Here is a 20,043-nt window from a genome sequence, read left to right as displayed (position 1 = left end):
TTATTATTATCCGAAAAAATTTCCCATACTTAGAAAATATTGCACGTCCATCGTTCTATGTAGGATTCAAATTTCGGTGTCAAAGTTTGAATCATGAAAATAAATATTGCACGTCCATCGTTTTTTTGACAGGGATAATTAAATGACTAATGTCTGATTTTTCATTTTTTTTTTACTTTGTCAATAAATATTTATGTTATAAGCAATCCTTCACCCCATCTTAAAAGGCGTCAATACCGTCGGAGACAATAACTAGCTAGAAACAGCTAGCGACTGTCATTTGTGAAACATTTGGAATAGTAAATACTGAGAGAAGATGAACTTAGCTAGCTTCTCAAAAAGTAGTATTTTCTTTTACATGTCCACTTGAACCTAGTTGCTGTTTGAAGGGAGGATTAATTTGGAAATTGGAGCTCTCTTTCTATTTCAAAGAATTTTAGGAGAAAACAGAAACGTGCATTAAGATTAGGAGTGTCAATGACACCCGTTTATCCTACCCGTATTGTATTCGATAAGATGTGTATGGGTAAGATTTTTTTCATTAACTTATTGGATATGAGTATGGGTAAGGATTTTTTTTTTCTTAGATAAACGAGAATGAGTAGGGTAGGGTAAGGCAAATTATTAACGGATATAGATAGAATATGGATAAGATTAATTCTTAATGGGTATAAGTATGAAAATGACTCCAGCCTATTCGTATCGTACCCATTGACACCCCTAATTAAGATGCTATTCGTATCGTACTCATTGACACCCCTAATTAAGATGCTAAGTTGCTAAGTGTATTATCTTAAAATTTATTGAATGATATGGTCAGAGTTAAATTTATATGTCTTATTTTACGAAATTTTAAAAATTAAATATTCGTTGTATATTATTATACATTCGGTTTTATATCATATAAATATGTGCAAATTATTTCAAAAGAATAAACATGTGTATAGTATTTTAAACACTTTTTTCAACAATTGAGCTGATGGTCGTCGTGCGAGTGCATCACTACTTCACTGGTTCAAACAAAACGACAGTCAGGACGAAGAAAAGGTAAGCAGTAAGAAAACTCAACTGAACAGAGTAATAAAGAAATAAATTTCCTTTGTGCGCGTACAGCCGCAGTACAGCAATTCTAAGCCAACACCCGTCCCGCTGAATTGAATTAAGACTGAGAGCGACACTCCGCACCTCCGCGCCACAAAGATAAACAAATCCAGAAAATGAAAAGAAATATCCAGATTCCAGTTACTTACCCGACCCCAGCTGTTTCTCGCAAGGAATAGCTTAACGCTGACATTTTTTTTGTCTTTGAGTCCCGCGTTGTGACTTCCTCTCTGCTTCCCCCAGTCTATAAATACTTTTCTTCCTTTCCCTTCCAAACTCAAAACACCAACAGCACACACTCTAAACTCAGCTCGATTAATTCACTCCTATTCAACAGCAAGCACTTCAATTCTCAAATGAATTCTTGTTCTAGCAACGAATCATACTTTTCTTCCTCCGAAGAAACCGTCAGGACGCACCAAGTTTAAAGAAACAAGGCATCCGGTTTACAGAGGAGTTCGGCGCAGAGGTACCTTGAACCGGTGGGTCTGCGAGGCCAGAAACCCCAATAATAAATCAAAAATCTGGCTCGGTACTTTTCTGACTGCTGAAATGGCGGCTCGGGCACATGATGTTGCTGTGATGGCACTACAGGGCCGTTCTGCTTGCCTAAATTTTGCCGACTCGGCATGGCTTGTTAGCATCGGTCCTTTCTCAAGTGTGAAAGAGCTGAAACAGGCTGCCTTCGAGACGGCCGAGGCTCTTCATTCAAGGAATTCGTCAGACTCGGCTGAGTTCTCATCCTCATCATCATCATCATCAAGTGGGACTGTTGACGAGACGGAAGTGATCTCATCATCATTGCATGTGTATAAGACCAATCCCGTTGCCAATGATCAAATGGATTCTAATTGGGATGGAGATGTCGATATGAATTTGGGACTGTACTATGCGAGCTTGGCGGAGGGACTGATGTTTGAACCTCGTTTAGATTGGTTCAGTGATTTAGACGACAATCAATGGTGTACGCCGGTGTCTCTCTGGAGTTGATGTTCTGAAATTTTTATTTTCTTTGGATAGTTTTGGGAGGCATTGAATATGCTCTGTTTCATCTTGTTACTCATTATTTGTAGTGTACTTAAAGGAGTATTAATTAAATCATTATTTCAGTTATTTAAATAAAAAAAAAAAAAAAAAAGACATATATGCTCATTTGCATTAGCAAACAGAGAATTAATTACACATAACACATCCAACAAAAAAAAGAAACATCCCAAAATACCCTTTAAATCAGACTGCAGCATATAGCATCATTTAGTCATATCTTACCTCAAGTTCCCATAAACTAAAACATATTAAAGTTCACATCACAGATTAATTGCTAGAATACCATTTATTACAAAACAGAAATTGACACAAAAAAACCGCTAGATAATAGCATGGTATCGACTAAGTAGTCTCAGCGGTAGGAGTGTCCTCATCAAGCATCACAATCTCGGGTGCTCCATCCCATTCTCGTAGCGGAATTGTTTCAACCTCATCAGGGTCCAAGTCACCAACTCTTGCACCACGTCTTCCTTGATATTGCCTGACCAGTAGTGAATTAAAAATTATATAAGAAATGAGGAGGGTTCAAATTCCTCAATTTTTTTGTGCCTCCACCATGCCTCCAATTTTTAAAACTTTAATAACTCAAAATTTAAAACTTAAAAGTCAAAATAAAATCGTTAGATGTGATCTATGTTATTTTCTCTATGTGCTCATAAAAAACTATCACATTTTAATTTTGTTTTTATGTGAACCAATGAGTTCAAAAATCAACGTCTAGAAATGATCCATATTAATGCATTTTTTACAAGCTCTTGATGACAATCAAAATAAAATTGAAATGGCATAATATTTTACAAGTGCATAAATAAAATGACCTAGATCATATCCAACGGTTTTATTTTGACTTTTAAGTTTTAAATTTTGAGTTATTAAAGTTTTAAAAAATGGAGGCATGGTGGAGGCACAAAAAATGGAGGCATTTGAACCGTCCTCATAAGAAATATGAGTGATCTATTAGATTTGGAAGTAATACCAGTAAAGTAAATATCATTTCGATGCTTCCATACCGACCAACAGATAGCACTAATCACTACAAGAGCAGTTGTTTGTTGTTTAGAAGGTAAGGTGTGAACAAAGATTAATATATCATCAAATTTGGACCAATTCATACAAACATCCTGGAATTGTCCCATCCAAAACCATAGTCCTAAAAAAAACATTTGACAAACAAGTGACACATTGTTACGTTACGAAATTTTAATAATTAAAGTCAAAGGATTTAAAAGCAAGAATCGAAAATTTTGCTAATAAAATGGAAGTTTAAACCTTAATTAAGGTTCCTCTAAATAAGTCAATTAAGTATAAATCAAAACCGCGTTGAAATTTTGATATTTTGAGATTTTATAGGCTGAGTGCGGATGGGATTGACCCGCAGTGCGGGTGGGTGCATCCGCACTCATGCAATTCTGTGTTGGTCTGAATTTTCTAAGTACTAAGTGCGGATGGATGGACCCGCAGTGCGGGTGGAAGGCATCCGCAGTTGGCTCAGACTTTTTCTGGAATTGTGTCTAAAATTGACTAAGTAGTGAGTGCGGGTGAGGGATCCGCAGTGCGGATGCGTGCAGCCGCACTCATGAATTTCTGTGTTAAACTTCCTGAAATCGGCTAAGTACTGGGTGCGGATGAGGTTGACCCGCAGTGCGGGTGGAGTTCATCCGCACTAGGCTCGGATTTTCTGAAATTTCTGTTGACAACTTTCCAAGTCTCGAGTGAGGGTCAAGCCACCCACAGTGAGGATGGGTGCATCCGCATTCAGGGTAATTTTAACCCTAAAACTCAAATTGAAGCTTCTCTCTCTCTCTCTCTTCACCATTTCCCCATTTTTAATTCATTTTCGTCCAAAGAGAAGGAAAAAGAAAGAGAGAGTTTCCCGTCTAACTTAAACCCCCGATTGTTGCGAGAAATCGAAACTGGAACCGAGTCAGCAGCCGTGAATCTCTCCTAGCTCTCCTGTTCGGTATTTCTTTCTCTTCTCATTTCTTTCTAAAATCTCGGATTTCTCAATTTTCTCAGATTCCCATTTTAAACTCGAGATTTGTGTTCAAATTGCTCGAGGACTAGTTCCTCTACACTCCTTACTAGTTTGTTTGTCAATCTTTTTCCCGATTTCTTCCGATTTGTGAAATCTGATTTCTAGGGTTTCGTGCCAAAATTGAAAGTTGGCATAATCGTGATTTGATTTGCTTAACCCAACCAATTAGACTTGTAATCGGTAGGGTTGCCTCCTGATCGTGAATTTTTAGAACATTTAACGGCTGATTTGAGGTTTTGACCAAATTAGGGTTAACCAAACGGTAAATTGAAATGAACCGAGAACCAAAGTAGTGAAACTGTGACTGAATGGTTACCTAATTATAATTGTGTAGGGTTTGAAGGAACCCGAGGTAAATGGTGTGATTTGAAAGGTTGTAAGTAAGAAATCAGGAATTGAACGGATTGGTACCAAAGGATAGGAAATTGATTAAGGTGTAAGCCTGATGTAACTCGAGTAAATGTTTCCAATAGTGAACCAATGTTAAACCAAGTATACGTATAATATAGGTGTAGGCTCGGTCGAGCAAAACTTAGCGAGGCAATTCGAGACGCCCGATCCGTAATTAAGCGGTATGCTCGTCATACTAAGGTGCGGGATTCTTGGACTTGTTTGATACTTTATTTTCAGGAATTAAACTGTGTATTCGTTTGTCATGTTGAATATCATTGATTGCATCTGAATTGTGTAAAGCATTTGCATAGCCCAATCAAATTAAACTCGAATTGATGTGACTTGAGTGATTTGCATGCTGGTATGGTTGTAGGTTGTGTCGATCGATTATTATGATCTGATTTGATTGAAAGTCACCACGATTTGATTTGATATGTATGTGAATGGATTTACGAAGTTAAGCACTTGGATCCAATGAATTTGCCAAGTCGGGCTGCATGCTGACTTGGATTCCCAGGATCCTAAATGGCCTTAGGTGAACGGCCCTCGATATTCCCAGTACCGGTTGGGACGAGGGAAGGTGATTATGTTATGAGATGTGAATGGAACTCGTGGGTGACATGTGTAACGTCTGTGACTCGGTAGCATTCTCCTACGGGTTAATGCATTTTGAAGGTCAATTGAATATTACGACTATTGGAATGATTCCAAAGAGGATTTTCTTTATATGATTTGAACCAGACCGTAATAAACTGTTAAGCCAAGCGATTGCAGATGGGTGTCAGATAAAGGGTCCAGCGGTTGGCCATCTGTAGGCGTCTGTAACCCTACAGATGTGGGTTTGAAAATGGTTCAGCTCGAAAGAACATCTGTAATTCCTACAAGCCCTATTGAATTGAGTTATTGAATTGAGTTAAGCCAAAATATATGTTGTGTTTGAAATTCATCTTGGAAATTCCGTAAACTGTGTTTCAGGTTGATTAAACTGTTGTCGAGCATTGGCATTCTGTTATTTATGATTATATATATCTGTTTGAACTGTTATTGTTTGGGTTTCATTGTTGAATATAGAGTTTGATTGCAAGTCCAATAGTCTAAACTGTGGCAAAATTCGCACTGAGAATTTATTCTCACCCCCACCCTCCCGGTTATTTTACAGGTACTGGTGCGACTGATTCCGGAGAGGCACGAGAGTAGTAGGCCTTAGTAGCTTACCACTTGATAACCCTAGATATGTTTTGTTGTATAGATTTAGGGTAGGCCTTATGGTTGGTATCCGGATGAGATACTTATGTTGTATTATATTCTGACCAGACTGTGTACTCTGATTTGTGTATCTATAAACTTAGTTTATATTATTATCTGTTGAATTGTTGAGTAAGATTTGAATAGCCTTGTAAGTATACACGGTGTTGTATGCTTACGACGGGGGACTGTCGCATCCCGTGGCCGCGGGGTGTGACACACATTGTTTCAACTGAACCACAAAAGTGACAAAATCAATCCATCCCCTTTTAACTATGCATTGTTTAGTCAATATATTTCTATTTTTTTGTTGATGGTTAGCGGCAAAGGTTGCCACTAACAAATATATTGATTAAGAAAAGCATAATTACACAAATTTATAGTGCAAAGCCCTAAAATAAAAGAAAAGAAGAGAAGAAGGAAGAAGAAGAGGGAATTAAAATATGTAAATTATATACAGGAGGAATATATTTCCATCAGATAATAACCACATAAAGACTCTTATTTAAAGAGAGATAGGTAATTTCCACCAACTTGCATATTTATATTATGAGAAATGTTCCTGTACCCCGAGCCATCAAATCAGAGCCCATCTCCGAACTGGTTTAACTGGGTTTAACCGTCCGCTAATAACGGTAATTTATTAATTTGCCATTAATTAAAGAATTGTTGTTTTAACGCATTGCAGTTTTACATTAATTGCTTTAAACGTTAGCTTTGCATGCTTTTGTCTTGCGCTTTAATTTCGTGGACAGTCTGTTAGGAACAGTTGTAATCACCAATTTCCGAATTAGTCCCCCAGATTGTTAATGGTCCTCTAATCATTAATTAACTACTTACTTGAACGTACTTTAAAGTACTTTAAAGTACAATTTAAACCCAGTTAGCTCGGGGACGCGATAGGGGATTGGTTCTAATTTTAATTATGCAAATTAACAGCTTTTGATATTTAATAACTAAAAATATTGTCTCCATTTTGAACAAGTAATCCATTAAATGAAGTTTTTTCAATATTTGTAAACACAGATTGATATGCTTTAAAATGTGTTTGAAGAATAAGCTTTAAAATGTGTTTATAAACACAGGTTTATATATTTGTAACACATATTTTTTAATTTTTGTAAACACAGGATTATATGCTTTAAAATGTGTTTGTAAACACAGGTTTATATGTTTGTAATAAATTTTTCAATGTTTGTAAACATAAGTTTATATTCTTTAAAATGTGTTTGTAAACACATGTTTATATGCACAAATTTTCATTGCTTTGTTTATGTTGTTTTCTTGCCAGTATATATTGGTTTACTTGCTTTACACACAGGTTTATATGCTTTAAAATATGTTTAAAGAATAAGCTTTAAAATGTGTTTGTAAACATAGGTTTATATGTTTGTAAACACAGGTTTATATGCTTTAAAATGTGTTTGTAAACACAGGTTTATATGCACAAATTTTCATTGCTTTGTTTATGTTATTTGATTGCCAGTGCATATTGGTTTACTTGCTTTACACACAGGTTTACATGGTTTAAAATGTGTTTGAAGAATAAGCTTTAAAATATGTTTGTAAACGTTTATATGTTTGATCCTTCATTTTTCAATGTTTGTAAACACAGATTTATATGCACAAATTAGCAGGTTTATATGTACTCTCACAAGGGGGGTTACTATTGTTCTCTTTCTTGTGAAGAGCCAATTTGATAGTTCTTTTATGTTTTGTGATTATTTACCTTGACCTGAAAGCCCTCATTTTTGTCTTTTGTCTTCCTGGTACACACTGATACTAGAAATGAGCATGATGTTTTTGTTTTTCTGAACATGCTGTTTGAGCATAATTTAAGACTCAATTTGTTTGTTGAGCACCAGTAGTTGATCATCTCTTGTTTCTACATCTATTTAAGCACTGTACGTGATTTAAGATTTTTTTTTAGCATTACTTGAGCTATTACTTGATCCAAGGAGTGACGACATATGCTGGTATTATAACATCACTCTACCAACAATGAGTGAAACTACATGTGCTATTACAAAATGACACAATAATAAAAATCTTACACATAGCGGCTTGGTTCCTCTCAATCTCCAATTGACTTGTCAAATCCTTCACCTTTTGTTGAAACTATTTGTTCTTTCTGGTACATTTAACAATTTCATACCAGTTTAGTATGAAGTAGTAGTTTCATTGTTATTTAATAGAGGTTTGCTTGGTTACAAATTGTCATTGTTGTTAAAAGTTATAATTTTGACAACTTAAAATAATTGATGAGTCTGGTAAGAGTGATTGTTTCAAAGTAGTAGTTTTATTGTTATTTAATAGAGGTTTGCATGCTTAGAAATTGTCATTGTTGGAAAAAGTTATAATTTTGATAACTTATAATAATTAATGAGTCTAGTAAGAATGATTGTTTCGAGTACTAGTTTCATTGTTATTTAATAAAGGTTTGTATGCTTAGAAATTCAAAGCTGCAACCATTTTAGAATGTATGGAACAAATTTGTGCTGGGGGATGCGCTCGGGGATTGGTACAAATTTAGAGCTGTTAATTTGTGCTCGGGGATGCGTTCGGGGATTGGTTGAAATTTAGAGCTGTCAATATTCTAGAATGTTTAAGAAAAATTTACGCTCGGGGACGAATTCGGGGATTCGTATTTTTTTTTTAAAATTAAAATTTAACTCATTTACAATGAAAGTTAAACACTAGAATGTAGTTGATTAAACGCTTTCGTTTACATGTTTAAATTATACGATTGTTTCGCTACAATTGACGCTATTTTTGTTAACTTTTTGAACAAAGTATTTTTCGCTTCATGCAGCGAAAGGCTATACAATAAAGAAATATTCGTATTGGTATTGCACTGTATGAAGTAAAACCTGCTCAGTTTGTCATCGACATTCTAGAAGGCTGGGGGACGCGCGCGGATATTTTATTTGGGGTACAATTATCAGCTTCCTTATATTATTACCCCCCTATTTGTACAACAGTACAATTTTCTAAAGACTAGAATATGAATTATCCTTCAAATTCCACCACCATTTTAATAAAAGAGAGATGTTCACAAGTTCAAGTTCTAAGACACCTAGTCCACAACTCTATTTTGGTTGACAAACCAGTTCTCAGTTAGCTAAATGGTAATGTCTTTACTAGGATTAGCTCCCTGCCATAGAAAAAGCCTCCTTATCTTGTCAAGTTGTGAAAGAGTGGTTTTAGGTATTTTATATAAAGATAAGGTATACAGAGACACTATAGTTAAAACTGAACTTACCAATGTAAGTCTCCCTCCCAATGATAACATTTTACCTTTTCAGTATGCAATTTTTTTAGTAACTTTATTTAACAGAAAACCCTAATCATAAAGAGATAATTTGGAACCTAAAAGAGGGATACCTAAATATTTAAGAGGAAAATTTCCTACAAAGCAATGAAATAAGGTAGCTAATTAATTCGCTAGCATTATCTGTATTAATGGAGATGAGCTCAGTTTTTTGGAGGTTAACCTTGATACCTGACACAACTTCAAAGGATTGCATAGCCCACCAAGTATTAATGATATTAATGGGAGTAGCTTCTAAAAATAAAATGGTATTGTCTGCATAATGACCATTGGTCATGATGGAACCTTGAAAACATGGGGGGGGGCACCATGTTTTTTCGAACTTTAATACCATCTTTAGTCTTCCCGGAAGGTTCAATAATGTGTCAATCAGACTGTCGCAGACATTTTTTTCAACATACATGACATCTAGGCAATGTCTCACTTCTAAATATTCCTAGTATGGTAGCTCCCAAAATATGGACATGTTTTTCCAAATATTTTTGGATGGTAATTTGGCACATTTTTCAAAAATAATTTTAAGGTTTTTGACCCGCATGAAGACACCCTTCCCATCTAACGGTTGACGTGCCACTCCAAGCTCAGTGTTCTCGTTGAATTCTTTCTTCTTCTTATGGTATGAGTGATTAATAGGAAGAAACCTATGGTGCCCCATAAAGACATTATTTTTACAACTTTTCGACCTCAGCACTTGCGTGTCGTCTTCACAGATATGGCACGTTTTTGCTCCTTTAGTATTGTAGCCCGATAAATTCCCGTACACTGGGAAATTATTTATGGTGCAAAATACCATGGCCCGCAATTTAAATTGCTCTTTGCCGTACGCATCCCACACCCGGAAGCCATTCCTCCACAATTTTTGAGGTCACCAATGAATGGTGCGAGATATACATCTATGTCATTTTTGGGTTGTCTGGGTCCTTGGATTAGTAATGAATGGTGCGAGATATACATCTATGTCATTTTTGGCTTGTCCGGGTTCTTGGATTAGTAATGACATCATTATATACCTGCGTTTCATGCACCACTAAGGACGAAGATTGTAGATGCATATAAGAACTGGCCAAGTGCAATGGCGACTGCTCATGCTTCCAAACGGACTCATTCCGTCTGTGCTCACCCCTAACCTAATGTTTCTTAATTCGCCACCAAATTATGTGAACTCTCTATCAATGTTTCTTCATTGAGAAGAATCAGTCGGGTGTCTTAGTTTAACACCCCTTTTGTGCTCTTCTTCATGCCAATGCAATAATTTTGCATCTTTGGAATTTGCAAATAACCGTTTGAATCTCGGTATTATCAGAAAATACTACACCGCCTTAGCTGGAGTCCGGCCCTTTTTTCCTTCATCATTACCATCGTCAGTGTCCTGGTCCTTACGTTTATATCGTGAAACACCGCATTTAGGACAAACATGCATGGCCTCGTACTCTCCACGGTACAATACACAGCCATTCGAACATGCATGTATTTTTTCGATCTTCAAACCCATTGGATATATCAACTTCTTCGCATGATATATTGTACAAGGTAACTCATTGTTATCTGGGAGCATTTCTCGTAAAAGCTCTAATAAGGACGTGAAACTCTTACCGCTCCAACTATTGTCTGCCTTTAAGTTCAATAATTTCAACACAGCTGACAGTTTCGTAAATTTGGTACACCTAGGATATAACGGCTTTTTGGATTCATTAGACATACTGGAATTTTTTATAATTTTTATCACTAATTTCATCTTCCACATCACGTAACATGTCATCTAGATTTTCAGTAAAATCGTATTCTGCATTTTCATCAATATTCTCACAATCATCCTCGTTGCAATCAAGTTCAAGTACATTATCAAAATTTTCGACATTATCAAAATCATCGTTGGAATCAAAATTCAAAGTTATCAACAATTTCTACATTATCATCATTATCTTCCAAAACATAATTCCTATTGGTACCACAACATTCTCCAATTTTCTCACCATGCATAAACCAACATGTATATCTTTTCTTAAATCCCTGACAAATCAAATGAGCTCTAATTTCTTCTGAGTCCCCAAATCTTATAAAATTGTTACAATCTCTATAAGGAATTGTTACAATCTCTACAAGGACACAATATGTCGTCATCTTTTGTCTTCACTCTATAACTCTCGGCAAATTTTATGAACTCATCTATGCGAGCCAAATATTCTGCACTATCACGTCGCAATTCGTACATCCAACTTCGATCCATATGTAAATTAAATTAAAATAATGATTCCAATTAATCATGGTGGTCAACATATATATTGATCCAAATTATTGGCTTACAAAGGGCCGGTTTACAATCCTAACCCACTCTTGGAACATTATGCCTCATATGTGAACACATTAGCAAGATTTAATTAGTATTTGAGAAAAATTCGGCAGCATTTCCCCTTAACTTCCCAAGTATACATAAAAAACACATACTCGTAGGAGCAATCAAGAGAAATACTGTCGAACTTTTCTCAAATACTAATTAAATCCCGCTAATATGTGTTCACATCCTAAATGAGACACAATATTCAAAGAGCAGTCCCAGACGGGGGACTATCCAAAATTAATCCCTATTGGATTAATTTTGAACGGACATTGGCCTAAAAGCATCAATAGGTCGGTTATTGGACCACAATACACTAATTATTTACATTATCTAAACAAATCAATCATGCATGCATTAATTAACAATTGACCTAAAGAAGCAAAAATAAGTAACAAAAAATTAGAGAAAGAAAAGAGAAATATATATATGGCTAACCTTAGCAAGCAAGATAGAGAGGAGAAATGCAAATTAACTTCAAAGATCTCATATTCGGCCTCGATCCTTATGCACAGAAATCAAACCAATTCAGTACAGAGAGAGAGAGTTATTAATTGATTAAAATGGCGCTGAAAGAAGACCTTTTATATATTAAAAACCCCTAAAATAACATTTCTACACTGATATTTAGCTATAAATCCGTGTAGAAAGCCTTGAGAGAGTTACACGGCTGTTTATATAAACAGTCGTGTAGAATAACTCTTTCTACACGGACTTTTATATAAACATCTGTGTAGAATTATTTTTTAAAACTATTAATTAAACAAAAACCGTGTACTCTCTCAGGCTCTTTATTAAACGTCTGTGTAGCTCTCTCAGGCTTTCTACACTGTTAATTAAACAAAAAAACCGTGTAGAATTGCAACCTTTCTACACGACTCTTTATTAAACATCCGTGTAACTCTTCCAAGCTTTCTACACTGTTATTTAAACAAACATCCGTGCACAATTCCTACTTTTCTTCACGGTTCTTTAATTAAGTATCCGTGTAGCTCTCTCAAGGCTTTCTACATTGTTATTTAAACAATAAGCCGTGCACATTTCCTAATAAACGTCCGTGCAGCTCTCTCACGGCTTTGTACACTGATTATTTAATAAATATCCGTGAAAAGATCCCACAAATATTCCAGGAACCCAAAAAATTGCAATTTTTATACGGTTTTTATATAAAATTGTCAAATTCGTGTACAATGTGCAGTGTACAATGACCATTTCTGTAGTAGTGAAGGAAATAGAGGTGTAAGATTTTCATTTATATTTATATTAGTTTGTGAACTGTCTATCACAGAGGTCGAGTATAGGAGTATAGTGGATGCTTGTGCTGGATTGATTTGGCTTCAACAACTCTTCGAGAGCTTCACGTTACAATAACGACTAAATCAATTCTTTGGTGCAATAAGTTGGGGGCTACTTTTCTATCTTCTAATATCGTATTTTATGCTCGCACAAAGCACATTGAGATTGATTACTATTTTTTGCATGAGCCTGTAGCTTCCCGTCAACTCGAGGTCCGGTTTGTGGTTTCCAAAGACCAATTGGCGGACCTTTTCACCAAGTCCCTGTCTGGTATATGCCTTGGTTTTCCCAGAGACAAACTGACCATTACTTCACCAGAAGGATCAGTTTGCAGCGGGGTATTGGATCCAGTCAAGAACTCCAGTAGTTTGAATGACTAAAGGGCATTATTGTAAATACATAAAGGGCACTGATGTACTAATAGATTGAGACAGTTAGACAGAGTTGAGATCACTTGGGTAATTACTGATAATCATGTATTCGCGCCTGTATAAAGACCACTGGTTTTAATCAGAAGACAGATAATTTAATAAAAGAAATTCAAGATCGTCTCCATTCAATTTTCTCTCTCTCTCTCTCTGTTTACACAGCCCAAAAATGAGTTGAATGTTAAATTACCTTTCACTCTTATAATTGTTGTTTTATTCTTAAAATTTAAATTATTTATATTGCCTAATAGATAACTGCCGTGACTTCGTCAATATATATTTCTGTTGTAGGCAATCCTTCATTCATCATTAATTATAAGCGTCAATACCGTCGGAGACAATAACTGGTCTAGAAAAAAAAATAATTAGAAACAGCGACCGTCATTATGAAACATGTGGAAAATTAATTAGATAAGCAAGGGAAGATGAACTTCGCTAGCTTTTTCAAATAGTTTTTTCGTCTAACATTTGAACCTAGTTTCCGTTTGCAAGGGAGGATGAATTTGGAAACTGGTAGTCTTGTCTTTCTATGATTTTTTTGTCCCTCTAAAATTTGGCAAGTATTTATGTACTTGCAGGGCTGACCGTATGACACCCCATTTACTCTATCAGTATCGTATTCGATAAGATGGGTATGGGTGAGATTTTTTTTGATTAACTTATTGGATATGGGTGTGAGTATAGGTAAGGATTTCTTTTCATTAAATAAACGGATATAGATACAAATAAAATTTATTTTGTATCCGTTAGATAACAGATAATTATATAAAATAAATTATATCATAAGAAGAATATTATACTAAACATTTTACTTTTTTTATTTGAATGTTTTTTTTATTTAGTTAAGGAATTGAATTTGTTAGAAGAGATATTTGTGATTTTGATTTTTTTTCTTAATAAAAAACTATTACTTAAAATTAATTGCATATTTATATTTTAATTTTATATTAGTAATTGTGATTGCATATATGTGACATGATAAGTTATGATAGTTTATTTGTAAAAATAATAAAATTATTATATTTGTATTATTCATTATTCGTCCATTACCGTTTCGTTATCCGCTAATTTTAACGAGTATGGTAGGATAAGGCAAATTCTTAACGGGTATGGGTAGGGTATGAATAAGGTCAATTCTTAGTGAGTATGAGTATGAAAATAGTTTCACCATACACGTATCGTACCCATTGACACCTCTAGCTGACCGGTGAAGTAAAATAAATTAGACTGAAGCAAAATTAATGTTGATTTTTAAAATGAAAATGATTTACATTTATTTGACTTCTATAATTTTATATAATTTTTAAAATAAAATTTAGTTTAAGATACAGCCGCTGATGCAGTCTAACAATCAGTTTTTAAAATGTTTATTTAATAGCAAGCCTAATGCACTCGTGTGTGAGGAACTTAAATAGTAAGCATACTCAAAAGAATTACCTAGAATAATTACTATATGGGATATGGATAAGACCAAATGAGACAAGTGCTGACGTACCAATAATCAAGCAGTTTTCATACCAAATTGAGTTGCAACTTGCAAACCACGAGCGCCACAATAATGTGCTATATCACTATTTGGGGAAATGCTGAAAAATGCCCCAAAACCAGCCAACAAGCCGCCGTATTTGCATTCGTGTCCTTTGTTTACACTTGGTTCCAATTTTCTTCCGTGTCTCTATCGCTTTTCCCGTTATACAAATAACTCCATTGAAGACTTGTTGGACGAATTGTATTAAATAAATTTTTAATAATCGTTTATAAAAATTTTGGGTATCAAATTATTGGGTAAATTTCGTGGATTATATTTTTTTTTCTTATATATCACATTATTCGATTTGAGCGAATTCGTATAGGTTCCAGATTGAATTCTAATCGGAAGAGTAATTGACATGCAATACATCATGTCATAATTGACTTATAGCAATTACAGGACAGTTTTCTGACCTGAAATCATGTATTATTATCTAATTTTGATTTCTTTTTGAAGAAACGCATTTCTTTTAGGAGAAATTTCAAATTTATGAGGTCCGCAGAGTAAACTTGATCTGTGATTTTTGTGTAGTGAATTAGTTGAATCGAATTGATGCCTGCACCCTCTTTCATGTGCTGTGGTAGTTTAGCTTTGCTTACTAGTTATATTCGGACCTTGACTTGAAGAATTGATTTTTTTTTGTTCTTTGTATCGATCTTGTCTTGCGCTATTTAATCATGTCACATCAAATTTTGTTGAGCACTCAATGATAATAGTTTATTGTTGAATCATTTTCTTTCAACATTAGCAAATTTTAAAAATTGGTTACTCTATTGGGTTTAAACCCGATTGTCACTGACATTCCATTTGCTTTGAGGTCTTAGAAATAAACTATTAAACTTTAAAAGGTTAAAACTAGAAATGTAAGATTACCTTTGTCAGAAGGATTCAAATGTAAAATTGGAACTAAGCTGATGGGCTTTCGGCATAGCTAAAACATATGAGAATTGATACTATATAGGAATTTGTATGGACAAGAATCTAGCTAGAAAAATATAATGATTGACTTGTGACTTAATGGTTTTGGACTAAGGCTATAACTTCCATGAATTTTTACTTTTAGCCCATTTTTCGGATTGGGCTACCGTCCAAGCCGATAATTGAAGTGAAGAAAAATAACTCAAGAAATTGGGCTTTTGTCCATAAATTTTTAAAAGAAATGCAAAACTTCCTAAATAAATCGTTTTTTTTAGGCTCCGAACTTGGTTGATAATTTAGATATAAAATTTCAAATGAGGTCTTTACCTCTACAGGGCCTTCGGCTCATCTTACTTCAATATATATCGGGCTTGGTCTTAGTTCCTGCCCAAAAATGAGAAAGGATAATTTTTTTTTGAGTTGAGTTCTCTCCGCTCAATCTAAAGAAAAAGGTTTCAAGTTATTTAAATGGAAAGGGGGAGTAAAACTTGCCCCCAGCCCCAGGCGGAAATATACAATTAAATCACAGGTATTTAGAGTGAGAAAAATGGCATGGTAGAGCCGGCTTTGTTACGGAACATTACGGTTACGGCATGGAATAGTACGGCATGTGTGACTGTTCCGTGTCGTGATTCGCGTGTCCTGTGGCGTGATCATTATCTATATCCAAATAGTAGATATATACTATGAGGAGGGATCCAATTATATCTTTTTTTTTGTGACACCGGATTACACCTTATGTTTTTAAAGTTCAAACCGTTCAACATGATAGATATATTAAAATGTACTAGTAGATCAAATTTTACATTTTTCTGAATTTTTTTACTATATATTAAGATGTGTATAAAAATTCAATGGTCTGAATATAGCAATTTTGTTAAATACTTAATAAATAATAAACAAAATTCCAAAAAATGTAAAATTTGATCTGCAAGCACATTTTAACATATCCATTATGTTAAACGGTTTGAATCGACTGTTTGGAATTTGAAAACTTTAAAAACTGAGTGTAATTCAGTGTCACCAAAAAAGGATATAATTGGATCCCTCCTCATATATTATATAATTTAATATATATTATGAAAAAAAATTTATGTTATTTACTAGTGGATATCCCTATCCGTATTCAAAAAATAAAAGCGGATACGGATATGATTTTACCACTATCCAATCCGTTTTCACCCCTAATTTCCTTACTCCTCTTCGCATACTCTTTTCTAATTTCGGGATAGATCAAAGCAAATGACAAATTTCGGGATGAATCAAAGCAAATGTAAAATTTGATCTGCAAGCACATTTTAACATGTCCATTATGTTAAACGGTTTGAATCGACTGTTTGAATTTTGAAAACTTTAAAAATTGAAAGTGTAATTCAGTGTCACAAAAAAAGGATATAATTGGATCCCTCCTCATATATTATATAGTTTAATATATATTATGAAAAAAAATTATGTTATTTACTAGTGGATATCCCTATCCGTATTTAAAAAATAAAAGCGGATACAGATATGATTTTACCACTATCCAATCCGTTTGCACCCCTAATTTCCTTACTCCTCTTCGCATACTCTTTTCTAATTTCGGGATGGATCAAAGCAAATGACAAATGCGATGAGCGTTGATGTAATAATCCATTAGTTTTCATACCAAATTCAGTTTAAAACCACATACGTCACATCAACTTGCTATATGTGGAAAGACTAAAAAAATACCAAAACCAACCAACCAACAATTCACTTGGTCCTAATTTTGTTTCCCGTCTCCATCACTTTTCCCGCTATAACATAACACATTAATACCTCCTTCAATGTTAGTCTTGTATTGAATAATTATTGATTATCGTTTGATATAATTAAATATAAAAATTGATTGATTCTCAATCAAACAATGTGAAAAATTAATTTTTAGAATTCATTGGTACTTGAAGACTAAGGGCGTGTTCGCTCGCGTTACTGTATGCATGAGTAGAAAAAAATTAAGTTTAACTGAATTTTTTTTCTCACATGAACAGTAAAAAATAGTTCAAATTTTCTCTTTTCTTATGCCCACACCCATTCCCATTAGTGGAAATTATTTTTGTAAAAAACTTGTGTAAAGTCATGAGAAAGAATCAAACTTGTATTGAATAATTATGTCCTTGAAGGCTCATAATAAACACTTCTTGAAAGTCGAATGTATACTTACTATAAATAAAATAAACACAATTGTTTTTAGCCTCAGAGGTTCGGCTCACGAGTCGGATCGACTCAGGCTCGAATTCAATTCGAATTAAGACGTAATATTTGAGTCGAATCGAGTTAAACCTTTTTAAGTTTAAAATCCAATTCATTATAAAAAAAATAAAATAAACTGTTCAACTCATTGGCTCATTAGCAGCCTATTGTCTATCGATGTCAAACCTGGGACAGTCTGATCATGGATTTTTTTTTATTATTTTTTTATAATGTCGGACCCAATCCAATTCAGCCCGGCCTAAAATTTAGAATAACCTGACCTCGAACTACGGTCAAAAGTCAAAAGCAAGAGAAGGTAAGCAGCAGCTCAGTACAAGAGAGTAATAAACAATAAAACGAACTTGCGCAGACAACCGCAGCCCTCAGGCCAGCAGCTATAAACCAACGCCCCTTCCGGAAAGTTGTTGACATTTAAAGCGACACCTAACCTCCGCACGGGTCATCATAGGATAAGATGAGAAAAACAGCAAACAAATATCTATACTCCAGTCACTTTCACATCGCAGTATCGCAGCTGTTTTTAGCTCGGGGATAACTTTAACGCTGCCTTTATTCTTCTAATCCGCGTTGCGACTCCCTTTTCTCTGCTCCCCAAACCTATAAATACCTTCCTCCATTCACTTCCAAATTTAAAGCATCAACAGCTTACACTCTACTCTACTCATACTCACCTCCTCTGCTCTATTAATTCACTCTTTCAATTGCCAAATGGAATCCTCTTCTAGCAGCGAATCAGACTACATGACCATATGGTCCGTGCCTCCGAAGAAACCATCGGGACGTACCAAGTTTAAAGAAACAAGGCATCCGGTCTACAGAGGAGTTCGTCGCAGAGGTACCTTGAACCGGTGGGTCTGCGAGGTCAGAAACCCCAATAATAAATCAAGAATTTGGCTCGGAACTTTCCAAACTGCTGAAATGGCAGCACGGGCACATGACCTTGCTGTGATGGCACTGCAGGGCCGCTCTGCTTGCCTAAATTTTGCCGACTCAGCATGGCTGATCAGCATCCCTCCTTCCTTCTCTAGTGTGAAAGAGATGAAGCAGGCAGCAGTTGAGGTCGCTGAGGCGCTCCATTCAAAATCAAGGGATTCGTCATACTCGTCCGAGAATGTCTCTGTTTCTACATCATCTGAGATGGTAGAGGAGAAGGAAGTAGCTTCGCCACCAACGCCTGAATCTACCATCAGGTCGGTTGCCTATGATCAATTGCAATTTAATTGGGATGGAAATGGAGATATGAATTTGGGACTGTATTATGCGAGCTTGGCCGAGGGGCTGATGATGGAGCCTCCCGTTGAGTGGTTCAGCAATTTATATGATGATAATGAATGGGGAGGGTCCGTGTCTCTGTGGAATTGAGGAAGGTTTTAGGGACATTTTTTGTAGTTTTGAGAGACTTTTCAACATGCTCTGTTTTAACTTGATGCCTACTTAGAACAGAGAATACTGTAATTCCGTTTTTATTAGGGAAACAGAAATGTTGATCTTTTTAATCGTTCATTTGTTTGTATATAAACCGATTGATTGCTGGAAGCTTAAAGTTTTGTTCTGATGTATGAATTCTTGTTCCGGTACTAGATTTACAATTATTAGAAAAAAAAATGTAAGTGTTTAAGTGCATCAGACAATTAGTAGTTCATACGAAACGACGGTCAAAGAGTCAGACAATGAAAAGGTCAAATTTTTAAAAACAACACTAATGAATTGATACAGAAAGATGGCCTACGGGCGTTCTAATGATGATAAAAAAAAATGACATTGAAAGAGAAAGCAACGCTCCGAAGTCCGAACCCCACATCAAGGATCAGATAATTTATATTTTTTTAAATTTTAGACGTCCTTGTAATACTATCAAATTATACATTTCTTCTAAAATCTAGAATTATGTATTGGTTTTCTTCTAAAATCTTGAATAACATATTTATCTTCCTTAATTAAAATAATTGACCTGTTTATCTAATATAAATTTATTGTATATTAAATATTTTAGAAACACAGATTAACCAGTTTTATATTTTCGAAGATATATTTAAAGTATGTACTCTAATCCGAGAGCACACCAGAGTAAGAAGCCGAAATCAGCCAATGGATTCCAATATGAATTGTTTATGCAAGATAATATTTTAGTTGTCGAATTGTTGTGAT

The 20,043-nt window shown here is 34.9% G+C and overlaps 2 protein-coding genes across 3 annotated transcripts; both read left to right on the top strand.

The window, feature by feature from the left end:
- Positions 1-1,325: 1,325 nt before the first annotated feature.
- Positions 1,326-19,431, top strand: LOC144567025 (dehydration-responsive element-binding protein 1A-like). Of its 2 annotated transcripts, XM_078317051.1 has the most exons (2): positions 1,326-1,476; positions 18,623-19,431. In XM_078317051.1, exons 1-2 carry the CDS (start codon positions 1,458-1,460, stop codon positions 19,255-19,257), a joined length of 654 nt encoding a protein of 217 aa, XP_078173177.1. In that variant the 5' UTR covers positions 1,326-1,457; the 3' UTR covers positions 19,258-19,431. The 2 variants fall into 2 exon arrangements, with proteins under 2 accessions (XP_078173177.1, XP_078173176.1); XM_078317050.1 differs by lacking the exon at positions 1,326-1,476 and having other exon boundaries at positions 18,517-19,431.
- On the top strand, positions 1,489-2,236 carry LOC144567636 (dehydration-responsive element-binding protein 1C-like; the record flags this gene model as incomplete). The annotated part of the gene is made up of 1 exon (XM_078317810.1): positions 1,489-2,236. A coding segment is annotated over one exon (603 nt), but the record flags the coding sequence as incomplete, so codon positions are not given.
- Positions 19,432-20,043: the final 612 nt, after the last annotated feature.

The sequence above is a fragment of the Carex rostrata genome, chromosome 16 (genome assembly GCF_964058835.1).
Source record: "Carex rostrata chromosome 16, lpCarRost1.2, whole genome shotgun sequence".
In the NCBI taxonomy this organism is placed as follows: Eukaryota; Viridiplantae; Streptophyta; class Magnoliopsida; order Poales; family Cyperaceae; genus Carex; species Carex rostrata.
This window is presented reverse-complemented; position numbering and strand designations above follow the sequence as displayed.